Below are 16,870 nucleotides of genomic sequence, written 5' to 3' on the forward strand. Positions count from 1 at the left end.
GTGATGTTGCTTTGTTGGTTTTTTTTTTTCATTTAAATCTTTTTATTAAGTTCTCAGTAGGTTTCTCCATAGTGATTGCATATCAGGAAATGGATTGTTGCCTTCACTAGGAGAAAACAGTCTATGATATGTCTTGTGTTATGGACAGAAAATTGCAAAAAATAGAATCATAGAATGGCAGGGTTGGAAGAGATCTTTAGCGATCATCTAGTCCAACCCCGCTGCAGAAGCAGGTCCACCTAGAACCTTTCTTTGAAAATACTGGATCATCAACTGCTTTGGGTATAAGTAAACACACATTGGTAAATTAATCAGAACATGGTCTTTCTTTACAGAAGACCCTATTAATGCACTAGTTACACAGTCCTCAGACAAGCATTTTTTCCCAAATTCCTGCCCATCACTCGATTTCTCCCTTCATTTTTCCCTACATTTGACATTGCCATATATTTACATCAATTAGGTGAAAATGTGAGATGACCAGGCAGTGTAAAAGTAATAAACACACCTTAATACAGAACACCGATGCCCTTAAGTCTGTAAAAACTACAGAGGTCATAAGGTACTTGGAACCACTAGTATATGCATCACTACACATACAGCTCAATTTCACAGCTTAAGTTTAAATTGTAAAATTTTAAGAGCAAATATGACCATTAAATATCAATATTATTAAACTTAAAAAAATAATCTTATGAATGAAAAATAAGTATTTAAGACTAATATTTTTACAATTAAATTTCAGTTTACTTTTCTCTGAAAATAATGCCTCATATTTACTTTGTATAAATAACTCATTATAATCAACACAACTGTACTGCAGTAACAAATGTTCTCAAAGTGCATTTTAAACTTTAAGATGCTCCTCAAGAACCTCAAAGATCTGGAGGACAAAAGGACTCCTGTTTATCACAGAAATTAATGCTATCTGAAGGTTGAGTCATTAAGTAACAGCAGACATATATAAACAGACTAAATGCAAAGTCTTTGCTGGGCTGAAAAGGTCAGCAGAAGACTTGACTAAATATACACCAGTGCTGGGAGGGGATATTCCATCTACACCATGAGGGACTACCTCGAGTCTAAGTGTGAGCATTACAGAACTTACTGTTCCATTGGCATCTGCAAAACACTAAGTAACAGAACTGTCACTGTACCTGTTCCTTAATTTTCTAAACTTCACATTATTGTCTTCACTGCACTGTAGCAGTGAAGACAATAATGTTTATAGCAATTAGCTATAAACAACTGACAAATAGCTTAAACACGTAAACGCTAAAATAACTTAGATAAAATCAGTGTGACACAAAGTGGACATCAGTCTTTCTTCTAAAAATACATCATATAGTCTTCCTTCTCCTTCTAGACTTCATGCACAAGCAGTGAGATATCCACAGATCGCTGTTGCTATAGATACTTGCTGTACTCAGAGCATCACTGTCTTTCTCCTTTTGGTTTTCACTCCTTTCTGAGGCTTCAATGTGTTCTGTCTCCCTTTTTGCAATAAGAGCTGTTCTTTCCCTGGAGAAGCTTCTTTCCCTAAGTCTTCTAAGCAGGGATGCCTTGATTTTCCTGTGCTCAGGCTCAGGTTCTGCCTTTTCACTCTCATCCTCTCTTTCTCTCTTTTCAGGTATGTCAGAACTGTCTCTTGCTCTCACCATCATCTGAATTTTCTTTTGTAAATAAGCCCCACCTATTCCGTAGCTGCGCTGTCCACTGTTTTTGTTGCTGGTTTCACTGGCAAGTGATGAGGAAGAGCCAGAGAGGTTCATCTGACTGCAGTTATCCAACCTTGGGATGTTACCAACTACAAAAAACAACACACAGGCAGATCTTAGTAAGTAATAAGATAAATAACAGGAAAAAAACTCATGTCCTAATTTGAAAAGCATTTTTCTTCAAATCTGTTTGCATATCACTTGGGTACAGCTCAAAAGAAAATGAAATCTAAGATTAAGTGGAATGTGTTCATGCCTAAAATGTCCTTCAGCTGTCTGTGAAGCACCTAATTTTAGTTCCATCAGCTGTTAGCCCTACATATACAACAGGGTATGGATCACCTCAGTCAAATTGCATCAGTGCTAAAAATATGCTGAAAGCAAGTTGAATTAATGAAATAATCCCAGAGAAACAAAACAGTCTTTTCAAAGGACCAGATGAAAGTTAATAAAAACATGTTCATAAGCAATGCTCAAAATTCTCAGTGGAGCTAGGTTTGACAACCAAATTACCCAAGTAATTAACCTTCTTATACATATGCTGTGCTTAAGAAAGTAAGTAGCATTCTCCTAAAGGAAGCAGTATCTTGTGAAGGCAGAAGTGGACAGACCAGCATGATCTCCCACTGAAAAGGGTGAGAAGATGCAGTAAGTCACCATGCCATGCCATGCTAATCCAGTGCCTTTGGGCTGTCAGTGAGTCAGAAGCAGCACAGAAGTGAGGGAGAAATGCCTTACACCATTCAACACTGACCACACTGGCTGATTACTGAGTGGTGTTAAGAGATTTGAAATGAATTCCCATCCAATGTTGACTAATGATGAAGTGATGCAGGTCTTTTAAGATGAAGACATCAAAAAGAAAGAGATTCTCAGGGCATCATGATAGACAGGGGTGTATACAAAGCCCTGTGCACAAGAACAAAAAATATGAATAGCGACTCAAGGACTTAGATGGAGGCAGTACCTTTGCAGCTATCAAAACCACCTGTGCCCGAGAACTAGACAGTATTTATCTTCAGATCCATCTGATCACCTGATATTCCAGCTACACTAGGCAAAAACATGTCCCAGTAGCTGCAGTTTCTGTGCAGTAGGGGCATCTTCAAGAAATCCCGAGGTTTGTGGATCCCCTTCATATAAGTGGCCAACTAAATCTGAATTGATACACTGTCAAGCATCAGCACTTTAGATCTACTGCGAATTCTGTCAGAAGTACTTAAGCCATTTTTAAGAAAATAATTGTTCCCCATTTTTAAATAATGGGTGATAAAATGTTAAGGCAAAAAACTTTTAAATGCATTGAAAATCTATGTTTTTTAATTGAAAGACATGAATATTTTAAACTACTGTTTCTCTTACACGTCATTACCAACAAATGTTCCTGGCACTGCCCACCCTGGTTTTCATACAACACAGGCAGGAGTTCCAGAGATGGATGCTGCCATAGCCCCTATGAACACTCACACAGCACACATACCTTTGCGTGGAGAGCCCTGAGGAGAAGCAGGTGGGCTGGAGTGCAAAGATGATGCCATGGACATCGTGTCGTCTGTTTGTTTCTTACTACTTACTTCCTCGGACAAGCTTAATGACTTCTGTGGGGAGCCTGTACCTACAAAAACAATGGAATCATTTATTGCATACTGTTCTTTCAGCTGCATGATAACTAGCCAAACTACAAAATAAGCAGAGGATTGAACAATGAGTGGAGTCTTTAGCAAAGAGAGGAGCAGATGCTCTGGTGAATGCTGCATGTGGAAACAGTCTACATTTCAAATTTAGATCAGATGAGTAGCGGCCGCTGCTACTGCTGGCTGCTCGACTTAAGTGTGGTGCAACACCCCCATCATAAGTGGAACCATTGCAACAGATACACTACTTGTGGTTTTGGCACAGGACTAAAAACTGTGTAACGCATAAAGCTTGGAGGAAACTCTTGCCTGTGACACTGTTGGGATAGTGTTAAAAACAATTTGCATCATACCCAACAAGTCTGGTTAAGGTCTTTGAATAGAGAGTTCGCAAACAAGCACTCAAGGGCACTACACAGAACTTGGCACGTTTAGCAAAACCAGTGTACCACTGTACATGGTAAACTGATGATTTGGTACTTCTTTTCACTATTAGATCCTCTTGTAGAGGATACAGCACTGAGAAGTTCATTTAAGTTCTCAACAGCTTGTTAGGTCAACACTGAACATTTAACACGTGAAAACAAAGAAACAACTCTCAGCAAAGCTGCTGGAACATACCAAGTTGCACAGGTTTTTAAGAGGACACTTGAAATAAATACTAATTGGAAAGTCTATTTTATATGCTGCAATGTAGTGTTCTCTGAAGCTTTTTTAATGGATGTTGATGCTGGAATGGATCATAGAACCATTTAATATCACTTACTGCAACTAACTTTAATAGCCCAAAACTGTAGCTTTCAAATTATAGAACACTTAATGCAAATAGGTCAAAAGCATTTTAGTATCTCATATTACTTTGCAGACAGTAAATTTAGAGACAAAAAAAAAACCCCAAACTGATGCTCACTAGGACCAACTAATATTCTTACTATTGAACTAATGTTCTTACAATGCTGTTCCAGAGGTTAAAATATTAAACATCTAAGATTTGTTTCAATGAGTTCACCTATTATACTTCATTTTATCATAAAAAGAAACAAGCAATCTTCTTGTACTTTGTATTTATGCATTCTAAAGGGATCTTCCACAAACACAGTAAAAAATATGGTACATCTAACCTGGTCAAGAAGGAGATACCAAGATCACTTTAGTGTTTTAGATCGAGGAATAAAAAAAGAAGTAAAACGAAAGCAAGAAAGCAAGAGCATATTTGGAGACAGAACCTTACCATTGGCTGGTTTAAGAAAAGCTACTAAAGATCGTGAAAATGACTCTATTAGTAAACTACATGCCCTTTTAGCACACAGTACTATGCTACAACAGTTTTAAAGTGAATGAAGTAAATGAAGCACAATAGGACTTCAAATTAACCACCCAGCTCCTCCCTCTTATTTACCGGGTTTATTAAACTCTCCAGACAGGTGAACTGAAGATACTCACTGAACGTGACATGCTCTTTTGTCAGTCCCTTTTTCCTACTCGGGTATAAATTCACAGTTGGAACCTGTAGAACTTGACTCATTCTGTTTTGTGGATGCTGATGGGCTTTAGTGGTTTGGCCAATGGATCTCATGGGCACCGGAGACATTTCTGAGGATTTTCCTCCTCTTCTCTCACTTAAATTTTTTGTCACTGTTAGGGAAAAACTGCATATAAATATCTTGCACTTTGAACTGCAGGATTAACTGTCATTCCAAGTGCAACCATCCAGACAAAGCAACCATGGTATGAAGCAGATAAAATGCATTTGAAACCACTTCTATTATGAAAACAGCTGTCACAGAAGAGGAAATGCCATTAAAGAACCCAAACTCTTCAAAGTGTCATAGAGGTACTTGATCAAAAGACAAAAACTGTGACTTATTTTTACCACAATTAGAGTCCATATTTTAGGTGTTTGTACGTATGGTGCAAAAACATAACAGCATCTTCCTCAAAACTACACAATGCCACTGAAGGGAGAAGGAACTGTTGTTTTGCAATTGGCATCAAACCTTTCACTAGGTGGCACAATTGATTTACAACACAGGGCACTGATTCAGTTTCTAGTTTAACCACACAGCAAGGAATAAACTGAGGAGTTAAGGTCATCTCACTTCGCTGGAAAAGTCTGGATTGCAGCATTACTGCTGCTCATTCTTTCTGCAAGGAGGGCCAGGAGAACCTTGCCACTGGGGTAAGAGACGGGGGGAGCTTTATCTCTTGTTTTTCTGGCTGTGTATTTAAAAAAAAAAAAAAACCCAACCAACCTATCTGCCCAAAACCAATCTGCAAAATCACGTACCAGGTTCCTGGATTCAAAGCTACATGGTAAAAATTTTAACATGGGTAAAATGCACCAAGTGTACAGAGGCTCCCTGATGACCTATGTCACTCCCTCCTCCTTTCTGCCAGCTCTGCAAATTATATGTAAGTATGATCTCAACCAGATCAATTACCCGAGGGGTTTGTTTGGGGTTTTTTTTCCATCCCCAGTTCAGGTAGTTTAATATGACACTCTACTATATGTTTATTTGTATAACCACTCATCCTAATTTTCCTTTTTTTCTTTAAAAAAGGACTTGATCTGCTTAACTACATGGAGTAAGTCAGTATATATATATTCCCTGGTTTTACTTCTAATTTATCTTCTAGATGCCACCTCCCAGTTGTGCTTTTAACTTACCACATCAGAGATAAAACAGTATTTGAGGACAACAACAAGTCTTAAAATGCTGCCTTTGGACACCAGACAAGTATGAAACATTGTTTTGACTATCAAGGTTGCTACTCCTCCACTTTGAAACAAATCTACCTTTCAAGCAAGTGAAAATTTCTAAGGCTCAAAATAAAATGCAACTACCATTTCTCATTTTTAAGTAAGAATTTACTAACTATGTAAGGTAGAGCAGGTTAGATAACAGTTTGTTTATCCAGATAGCTGCAGAGGAGTTAAAATTATGGAAACTGTCCTGATGTAGTCCTCAACTTTTAACTGTCAAGCCATGTCAATCCCATCAGTCAATATTGACCTAGCTTCTCCTTCTCAACAATCTTCATTTGTTCTAAGCTGTAATCCATTGCCATTTCTATATTGATTTTGTCTCTCTTCATTTTCTTGCTGTTCATATGGTAAACGTTACTTTTGTCCTTTCTAATTCTGTACAAGGACAGCAGGACAAGAATAGAGCTAATGTACTATTGAATTTCCTTCCAGACTGATGAAAGGACACATAGTTTAAGAACTAAAGGTCAAAATAGAAAACATCTCACTGAAGTTTTCTGAGCTCAACCAAGATGTGAAGATAAATGCTGACTTGCTGAAACCACTAGCACATGTATTGAAAAACAAGCACTTACTAGAATATATTTTCTTGAAAGGCAAAGATAAATACATTAATAATTCTGGGGAAGGGACAAGATTTTTATAAGTTTCATAGATCATGTCACTGTTCTAGACCACTGTACTTACGAGTGCTATATGCAGGCTCACACTGAAGTGACAATATTTGGATCTTTTCTTCGTCTGTCTCTACATTCAGGTTGGATAAGTATTGCTTCACCTTCCTCGCCATCTGGGCATCCTCATACAACTTCTTGGCATTCAGAAGCGAGCTGCGGCGGGCACGTTTTTTGTGAGCACCTCCCTGGACATCCAGCATGTTTGAGTTTGTGCTGCCCTGGCTCAGAGATCTATTAAGAAAAAAAAAAAAGACAAAAAAAGAGCAAAGCAGTAAATTTTTAGTTCTCAAAAGCAATGAGGAGCTCAGTAGCACACACCAAAGCAGATTAATACCAATAATCTTCAGTTAGGGCTAGTGCATGCTGATGCCAATGAGTTAAAAAGATGAACAGCATTAAAACAACATTTGTCTTAAAATATTCTGGTAAATTGCTAGCAGCAATTTGAGTCTAGAAAAAGATTGCACATGAAAGTGTGGAGCTAGCAAGAATGAGGCGCAACACTGTGTAAAGTACCCACTTAGCTCTGATAACGAATTGCAGTCTTGTTCTGCAGAACTCACACTATTTCAACTGCAGATTTTAAGAGCAGACAAACTTAGTAACTTTGCTCAATTAATGCATTTGATACCCACTGTTTGCATCAGATTTACAGAGAAACTTATTGCAATTCAGTTGAGTACAAAACTGAGTGATTCACTTGGAAAACTGAGCTCCTGACAATGTTTAAACAAGGGTGGGGGGGGAAATCTGTTAAATATGCAAAGTACATCATATTGCACATTTAACTTCTTTCTCCAGACAAGTGAAAACACTCACAGAAGAGCAGTTTGCCAAAAAAAAAAATACACCTCAAAGCTCAGGAACGGAGTGATAACACACTTGTGCCCAGACCTGTATAGACTTGGACCTATGAAAGACAATGCTCCTGATCTTGAGCTGCCAATGCTATAAGTATCTAAAGCAAAGCCAAATAGTCCCCAAACGGTTCAGGTACATCAGTTACTCTCCCTGACAGTCACCCTTATTCAGCTGCAGCAGTGACCAACCAATCAATGTTGGCAGAGTTGAAATACTGACATCACCTCAGTTTCAACTGGTAGAAGTCCTCTGCTCACACCAGTCCTAATCCATAGTTTAAAAAATGGAGAGTGTATGTTACACACAAATTCTAATGGCAAGTGTCAATTGACTCATTTGTTTGTGGGGTTTTTTTTAAACATTCAGAGGAATAACTTTATTTTAAAAGGCTAAATAATTTGCAAAGATGATTATCAAGATCTTGGGTGCACTGACAGGATCGTAAGTGACAGGATAAACAATCTCCAGCACAGAAGAGCCTTAGCAGCTAAAACAGTCAGAATGAAACATATTGTTTGAGGAAATCTAAATAATAAAGTGCACCGAGCTTAAAAAATATGAAATGGTGGGAAATAGCTGAGTGCAATATTTTAAAAAGACCTTAAATAAATCAAAAATATAAGCCTAAAAACATTTATAACTTAAGTAAATTAAAAAGTAATGTTATTATAGGCAAAGAGCAGCAAAGGCATGGATGGACTGTTCACACCTCATCAAACCAAAGGAACAATCCTATCTCCTACAGTTAAGAACAAAGTCAGTAGCTAATAAAACAGGAAACTACATTACGTTCATTGTCAATGGTACAAATATTTTATTGCCTATGTACACACTTATTTTAAATTTAGACTTGACTTTAAGAAAATTTAATTCAATATCCTTTAAAAATGATTTTTCCATATTCACTTGTGTTTACAGTAACCCTGGGGTTAGAGGTTCCAGTGGCTCAGTCAGGTCCTAGGTATTTCTCTCTGTGACCTCCACTGAGCATCTGACTATTGACCACTTAACAAGCTCTCCTGCAAAAAACCCATCTGCAGGTTGCTGATGTCCCATCAAGGACCAGCATCCAAACCTGCTCTCCTCAGTATGTCTAGTCCAAGTCCTGGCACTGCCCAGGTACATCCCTTCTCTGCACTGAAGTGCTTGGATGCTCTTTTGCTGACAGTGTTGACAAACAGGAGCATTTCTGTCTCCATCCACTACACAAGTACTAACACAGATGTGGCTTTAAACCAGATGCCCACAGTATGAAAACAGGTAGCGTTTTGAAGTGCAAAGGCACAAAGGGTCAGGTATACAGGCAACGGTTTATTGGTAAAAAACACACAAAAGAACATATAAAATACAGTGACAGTATCACCTTAAAATCAGTCATGTGTCAGGAATTTCACTAGCCAATCTTAGTATTCTCATTTGTAGTCATTTCACTATCCATTCCTTGAACAATCAGGACTCCCAGTGAAATCAATGAGGATTTTGGTGTACGAAATGTGAGATACTTTTAAAACGCATACTAAACATAAATACTTTTAAGCTTGAACTCAAGACTTCAGGGGAGAAATTATCATTATCACAGTTCAAAGTTTCCTTACAGTTTAAAATGCAGAATGGCTTAAACTTTTCTGTAACATGTTAAAAAACAAGTTACTCGTTTCCAAAAAAGTTTGTTTTCCAATATAACTGCACAGCAGGGGTTTTTTATGCATAAAGCGAAAACTCAAACAGCTTATCTATCACACAAAAGCAACTCAGTAATCTTACAGCTGCAGTATAAGGTTGTCTGTAACTCTTTTTTTTTTTGTTTTCAAAAAAATAGGTATTGCAGGGTTAATAAAATGCATGCTGTATTTCAGATGCATGCACTAACGAGAAGGATGCAGTATGTTAAGAGTTGCATAAACTTCATTTATCTTAGTTGCATTCATCTCTACACTTACCCCAAACTTCTCCACCTCTTCTTCCTGTAAGCAAGAGCCATATACATTGAAGCATGTATTTGAACAGAAAAGCACAGGAAAAAAATAAAACAGTTGAGAGTCAGGAAGAAAGATGTAGACAGGAAAGAACAGAAAAGAAAAAACTTCCATACAGCAAAATTCTTCTCAAACAATAACACAATGTTTTAATGGAATGCAAGGGCAGGACTTGTTCAAATACTTTAATATGGAAGAACATCTATCAGTTTTTTTGTTTAAGTTTAACCCACAATTTAAAAAACCAACCTCACATTAAATTTTCTTGTTAAATATTTTCCGCAAGTCAAATTCAATTTTGATGGAGTGAGGAAAAACTGCTTAACTTATTCATATTGCAGAAAACGTGACTCGATTAATTTATTCTTTGCATTAGGACTGCAGCAAGCGTATGAGATATCATCATCAGTATTCAAGCTTATGATGTTGTTTTCTCTTGATTGCTTGCTGGAAAACAAGCGAGTTCCCAAACAGATGCTGAAAAACTAGATGCTCTATATTAATTGGTAATGAACTTGCTACCAAGTCTCATGTTACCACTAACAAACATCTTTTCTTGCTCATTTTTATCTTCAAAAGCATTTATGGGTGCTTCACAACACAAACTGATAGATCAAACACCAGAGGCAATGAAAATGAATGTAAATGATGTGAAAACATGGAATTACTTTCTTTTAATCTTTGGCACTCTCTCTAATATTAGATGCCTAAGCATTTTATGTCAGTGCGCATAACTTAAATTATGGTCATTAAAATGTCTTCTGTAATTCTGAAAAACATACTAAAGGTAACTATTTACTATTAAATTAATTTAATGATAAGACTTCATTAGGTCTTAGTGCACAAGGCACCAAGGAAATTTCTTTATAGTCTGATTTCTCCTGTGAATTCTAAAGTTGCTGAAAAGCAATCATAACTTACTAGTAGTTAAGCAGCCTTAAAAATTAACGTTAAAAAGAAAATTTTGCTAATTCAAATCCAACAACCTGAAGGTGAATCTCCACTTTGAAACAAATCCACCTCTAAACAACTTTAACAAAGAATTTGTTATTTTTGTCTCCAATCAAAACTGGAACAATTTTTAAATACTTATGTTCCCTGATAGTTAGCCTTGAAAACAAAAACCAGACAGGATTCATGTCTATGAATCCTGATCACTGAAAGGCCACAGGGAATCAAATCCTTATGCCATTATATATACTACTTATTCTTGTGTACACTATTTCCTTCCGCTGCACAGATGTAACTGAACTAGTAAATCTAAGACAATTCCAACTGCACAAGTGAGCTGTCCACTTGAATTTAGTTAGGGCTTGCCCAAAGCATACTATACCCAAGTGAGCATCCATCAAGTTCCCTCTGCTCACCCCCTAGTGTTCAGACACTGCTGGACACACACACATAACAGATAACTCCAAAAGAGTGTTCTGTCATTTTCTGAAGTGGAAACCATGCACTGATTTAGCACAGGACATGACCTTCTCACCAACCTTCCACCTGAACTGCATCCCGAGGGACTTTTATCTGGCCCCTTTGTTCCAGATGCAAACTGACAATGCAAAGGTTAACATCCCCTCCCCAGTAGGGATCTAAAGGCATTGGGACCCTACCCAGACACAGTGGAGCTGCTGATGCTTTTAGTTCAGCCAGTGGGAAGTCAACAGACACAGGAAGTTATTTAGTTCCACTAAATACAATCTGAAGCTAATCAGTACCAGATTAGAAGTCACGATGCTTTTATTCTGCAGTTTGTCAACAGACTCTGGTGATATTACACATCAGGGAAAGGAAATTAAAAGAAAAAAATAAAACACGAAAACATCCTCTACCTGCTTACAGCCTGGACATACCATACATTATGTAGGTGAAGCAAGCTGTGCTTTGAACAAATAAAAAATACTTTGTTTCGTTTTCACATGTTATCAGTGGGGTTTGGTTGTGAAGCAACATGTCATATTTATACATGGGTGATCAAGGTGCTTTTTATCTCTTTCTTTCTCTCACATATAGATAATATTATATATAGATATTATATTCTCCCCTAATCTAGTCCCAAACTCTACTGACACTAACATTATATCTAGTAAAAATATGAATCTTTAAAATTAGAACCTATTCTTCTTTGCTTTTTGAAGACAAGTTAGTTTAGTAGTGGAAGCAAATTTGATAAAGATAGTGGTCTGATGGTGAATGTCAATGGTAAGTTAACACAATGAAACATGAACATACTGATGCACACACATCCCTGGATTCCTACCCACTCTGAGACACCTTCAATCCTACTGGCTTTCTAAATTGCACACCTTTGTCTGAACATTACAGCTGGATCCATGTTTGCTGAGGTCATTCTGACAACTTGGCGAATTTCTTTGGCAATCATCCGGAGCTTCTCAAAATTTACCAGGCCATCCACTTTCGAATCATTTCCTGCACAATTGAAACACACATGCATATGATAAAAAAAAAGAAAGAAAAAAAGAAAAAAGAGTAAGAAATAGTTTTTAATGGGCATTGTGTTTCTAGTCCTCCCAGTACCCTTCCATTCCTCCCTGCCTTTCCATCAACAACAATGCTTTAATCAAAATAGCAAGGAAATAAGAAACTCTGGAAAAACTCAATCGGGCCCACTCAGACTATCTAGCATTGCTCTTGTTAATCTCCTTCTAAAGTAACAAGTATTAGTAGGAGGAAAAAGGAATTCAAGTTAACTGTCCAAATTTATTGGCATATATGTTAAAATAATATAAATCTAGAACTGACATCAACAGCATTCACATTCTGAAATTAGTTCCAATAGCTCTGAAACATCACAACCAAGATTTAGGCATATTTGGAAATGTTTAGCCTTAACCGATTGTGAACAGAACTTTGTGTAAAAGGAACAAAGTGGAAACATTTAAACAAAACCCTTTGAAAACGCTGAAAGCAAGACTAGGAGGTGTGATATCATCGTAGCTGTCTGAAAGCCACAACATGGAACGAAAACCCAGGAACATCACAGCAGCAAGTTCTTGTAAGAGAAATACATCTTGAAGTAGTGTAACTACTAGTTAGCACACTCACTCACTGCTACCCTAAAGCTTATGCCTGCTGATGAAGGAAGATTAACCATTTCCTTTATGATATTAAAAATAGGCAGTGAGTTTTTATTTTTTGTCTGGGATCAGTCTCTTCCATTATGCATTCAGAATTCTGTTTCATTTTACTCCTACAATAGACACATCAAAAGCATCCTACTGGTGGCAGCTTCTTTTAGGCATTTGTTGAATCATGGAGCACAGAAGAAAGGGCCAAAGCACACTGAATGCTTAGTTTATCATTTCTCTCTGTTTGACATTACCTTCATGCAGAAACGTGATATCCTTCTTGACAACAGGAAAAAGTGGAATAATTGGAGGCTGCATGCTCTGGCTGCTAAGGATGTTGCGGTATTTTGCCATGTTTCGAGATGGATCAAAAAGATCTTGAAGGTCTCTGAGGTGCTTTTCATACTTGCTTGGTAACTTTTCCCAAGTGCCTCTGAGACGTGCTACTGGTGCTAGATTTAACCCACTGTAAGGCAGATACATTTCATTGTTAGCTGTTAGCGGAATCTTTACCCTTCATAAGAAAACGAGGGGGTTTTTTGTTGTTGCTTTAAGGATTAAAAATAGCTTTCACAAGGTTAACTACAAAGCTGGGAGAATGCCAGGCTGCAAGTTCACCACAATGAACCTCTGCTGTTCACTCTTGTGAGTAAGTGAAAAAGAGAACCGTGAAAAGCATGACTGCTTCCTATTCACAAGGTACAAATTTCAAGTTAGTCTGCCAAAACAATCTCTCCTTAACACAGAACTGATGTCCATTTAATTTAAGAATTGTTTCTCTCCTGTAAAAACATGTACTGCAATAAGGACACAAAGGGTGAAAAATGAATGAGGTGAAGACATAGCTACAGTAGCAAGGGAGAACAATGCACAGCTTACAGCAACAGTAGCAAGACTTCACAGAAGTGTATTTGGAGCACTTGCAAAGGAGTACAGACTGAGTGAGCATCATAAGCAGAAGATACAGTAAAACTTACTGTACCCTTATTCTTATTAAGTAAAAATATATCAAGAATTACTTGGAGCTATTAAAAAAAAAGAAATTAAATATTTCCATCTTCCCTATCTAAATTTGTCACCAACTTTGCTCTTAAAATTCTGCAATGATTGCAAACTCCTGTAGCTGCAGAACAAATAGATGTTCTCTGGCATTCATTACTAAATTCAGATTCACATAATTACCAAATTTGCTATTCTGAGATGGGGTTTTTTTCTCATTTTGAAAGCCTCAAAAACTTACTTTGGGGTGGGTTTTTTTGTTTATGTTTTTTGTATTTTTTACACAGATTTCTGTCCATGCTGTTATCAAACAGAGCCTTCTCTCACGTGAAAAATCAAGCATATGCCACCACACAGCTCCTCTTTTACATGCCACATTAGGGTGGTTCTTTTCCCATTTCATTAAATATATGGCATTGCATTGATATGCAACACATGAAAGAGAAGTCCTGTGGCATACACTAACAAAAACACATAGCTCTGGAAATAAAGGTAAAACAAAAACAAATTTGCTTTTGGGTTTGTTTTTTTTTTTTTTTGACCAAAGACTATTTCAGTCATGGGCTGCTTAGACTGAACTGAGCAGGAAGAGTAATTTCTCCACCTACAACAAACCATAACAATCTAGGGAGCAGAACGTAGGAATTAGACTCAGTATCCACATATGTATTCACCATGTAATAAGTAGCTACAGCTCCAATTTTTGCTCAGTACACCTTTTAAGGAAATTCATTAATTCTTTAATGTGTGACTACACAGAAGCCAATACCATTTAATAAACTGACTAGACATAGAAGAAAATATTTTTAAATTATATTTTCCAAGATAGTTTTCACTGTTCCGGTGAGGGAGCCCTGGAACAAGCTGCCCAGAGGGGTTGTGGAGTCTCCTTCCTCTTCAAGACCTGCCTGGACATGTTCCTATACGACCTGATCTAGGTGACCCTGCTTCTGCAGGGGGGTTGGACTAGATGATCTCTAAAGGTCCCTCCCAACCCCTACCATTCTATGATTCTATGATAGTGTTGGTGCTGGGATATAGCGCGAATCCAGATCTTGGTCTGATTAACCGCAGAACCTTTTTTTTTTTCTTAAAGTAAAAGCTGGGTATAAGACAACTCCAAATAAAGGAAATGTTGGACTCGGGCTGCCAAAGTAGCAGCATCTAGATTAAAACAGGAAGTCTAAATGTTCAAATGAGAAGGGAAAAAAAATAGACTAGCAAGCAGATGACAGGAAAGAATGAAAAGGAAAATTAATCCAAAACACGACTGATTTGAGGAAGTCCTTACAATGAAAGGAAGAAATAATCTCATCACTGCAAATATGACTCAGCGCTCACTGAAAAAGTAACAATGACTGAAAAAAAAGGGAGGGAGAAATTGGGTTCCTGAATGAAGGAAAATGACAGCAATCTGCAGTTCATCAATCAAACACTGCTTTTGTCCAAATCTTAGCTTTACCTGCTAGGTAACAACTACAGAGGAGACAGTCACGTCAACCACCACAATAAGACTGAACTTCAGAGGCTGAGTACAGTCTCGCTTTTGAAAGGCCTGGCAATTTCCTTAAAACCACCTGGCACTATCAGTAATGTGTTCAGGATATACCTGTTTCTTTTCATTCCATTTAGATTAACAGAACTGCTCCTGACAGCACAAATCAGCTCTGACAAATGGGAAGTGTTTTACCTTATAACTGCGAACATGGAATTGAAGTTCTTGCATTCTCGACAGTGGAGGGCAATTTTAATGAAGTGCTTAATAATCTTCATTCGTTTGAGTTGGTTGGGCTCTGCTAAAATTTCCATGGCAACCCAGAATGTCTCTTGATTTATGACATCCTCAAACTGTTTCAGGTGAGCATTTCCTGTTTTGGAGTCCAGCTTATAAAGGTCATCAATGTATTCTGTAGGCTCGATATTGCGAAACAATTCAAAGTCTCTCATGGAAAGCTGAGTGGCCACCTCAATGGTGCTCAGCTGTAGGAGGGAGATTTGGCTTTCTCTCAGTAGCTCTTGAGCATCCTCATCTGAGCATAAGGTCTCTGTCTCCATATTGTTTTTTAGATAATACCTAAAGGATAATTGAGTTACAAGCAAACATTAGAGATGGTCTTCCGAGGGTTTGGAAATGTGAAGACATTGAACTATATACCCATCCATGCAGCCATTCCTGACACTGCTTGGCTGTTTACATGAGTATTTCCACGTTACTATTGACAACCCAGAGTGAGAGGAAAAATACAAAGGCAAGAAAGGGCAGCATAACCTTGTGCTTTAGCTAGTATAAAATACCATCATTACTGAAATAAAAAAAACATTTTTAAAGCTGCTTTAATCTATCTCTCTGCTAGTATTTTCTATACTATAGTCTGTGCAATATGCTGTAGCTTTCACCTTTAGTAAAAGGTCAGTTACTTTTCCATTTGTGAATTCAGCAGTGAAATAACATTTTTAATACACATTAGTCCTGAAAAATCTCCCGCTAATGTATTTCTCCATTTCTTACACAAATTTAGTGTGGTTTCTTACATAAATTTAGTGTGACATATTAATATTTACATAAAGTATACAGTATTCAGGAAATGAAAATGTAACTGGAAAATTCATTTCCATGGTCCCAAGCAGATCACTTTCAGATATACAGAAGTTTATTCCTCAAATTCCCTGTTGCCTAGCAAAGAAGACTACGGAATTTTTTACTTAATAAATTTTCTTCTGGTATGGATCAGGTCATTAGATAAAACTGATGCACTTAACATTTCAAAAGTACTCATGAGAGTTTACATAAAAATAGAAGATTAGTATCAGTCCATTGCAACACGACATCATTGAGAAAGAAATTAGTTGCATGGTTTAATCCTGAAGTACATCTGGAAAGTGGAAGAATAAATGTGGGAGTTTTTTCTATACATGGAGGTTTTTCCCTTTATGAGTGTAAGTCACTACTTAAGTTATCCTGATCTGTTAAACTCCGTTATCATCAAGTAAGCTGGCTGTAGTTTTGAGGAGGGGTTTTTTGGTGCTGAGAAGAAAGGTGAAACAGGGAAGAAGAGAGGAGAGTAAGTTATTGACATTTACTTGCTTGCTCTTCTTACAGATATCTGGTTTAATTAAAACACCCCTCCCCAATGTTTCTTTTCGATGTTTCA

General features: G+C 37.3%; 1 protein-coding gene across 6 annotated transcripts in view; it reads right to left on the reverse strand.

The window, feature by feature from the left end:
- Positions 1-16,870, reverse strand: part of RAPGEF6 (Rap guanine nucleotide exchange factor 6) — a 134,855-nt gene that overhangs the window by 14,615 nt on the left and 103,370 nt on the right. For 4 of the 6 annotated variants that reach the window (XM_062002338.1, XM_062002334.1, XM_062002337.1 and 1 more), the window contains 8 exons: positions 15,409-15,792; positions 12,974-13,185; positions 11,937-12,060; positions 9,598-9,621; positions 6,807-7,027; positions 4,796-4,987; positions 3,199-3,333; positions 1,694-1,807 (listed from right to left, as the gene is read on the reverse strand). In XM_062002338.1, coding sequence (XP_061858322.1) covers positions 1,694-1,807; positions 3,199-3,333; positions 4,796-4,987; positions 6,807-7,027; positions 9,598-9,621; positions 11,937-12,060; positions 12,974-13,185; positions 15,409-15,792 — 1,406 coding nt within the window. The remainder of the gene's footprint in view (positions 1-1,693; positions 1,808-3,198; positions 3,334-4,795; positions 4,988-6,806; positions 7,028-9,597; positions 9,622-11,936; positions 12,061-12,973; positions 13,186-15,408; positions 15,793-16,870) is intronic. The other 2 variants (XM_062002336.1, XM_062002335.1) reach the window with 1 other exon arrangement.

This window comes from Colius striatus, chromosome 9 (genome assembly GCF_028858725.1).
Source record: "Colius striatus isolate bColStr4 chromosome 9, bColStr4.1.hap1, whole genome shotgun sequence".
NCBI lineage: Eukaryota > Metazoa > Chordata > Aves > Coliiformes > Coliidae > Colius > Colius striatus.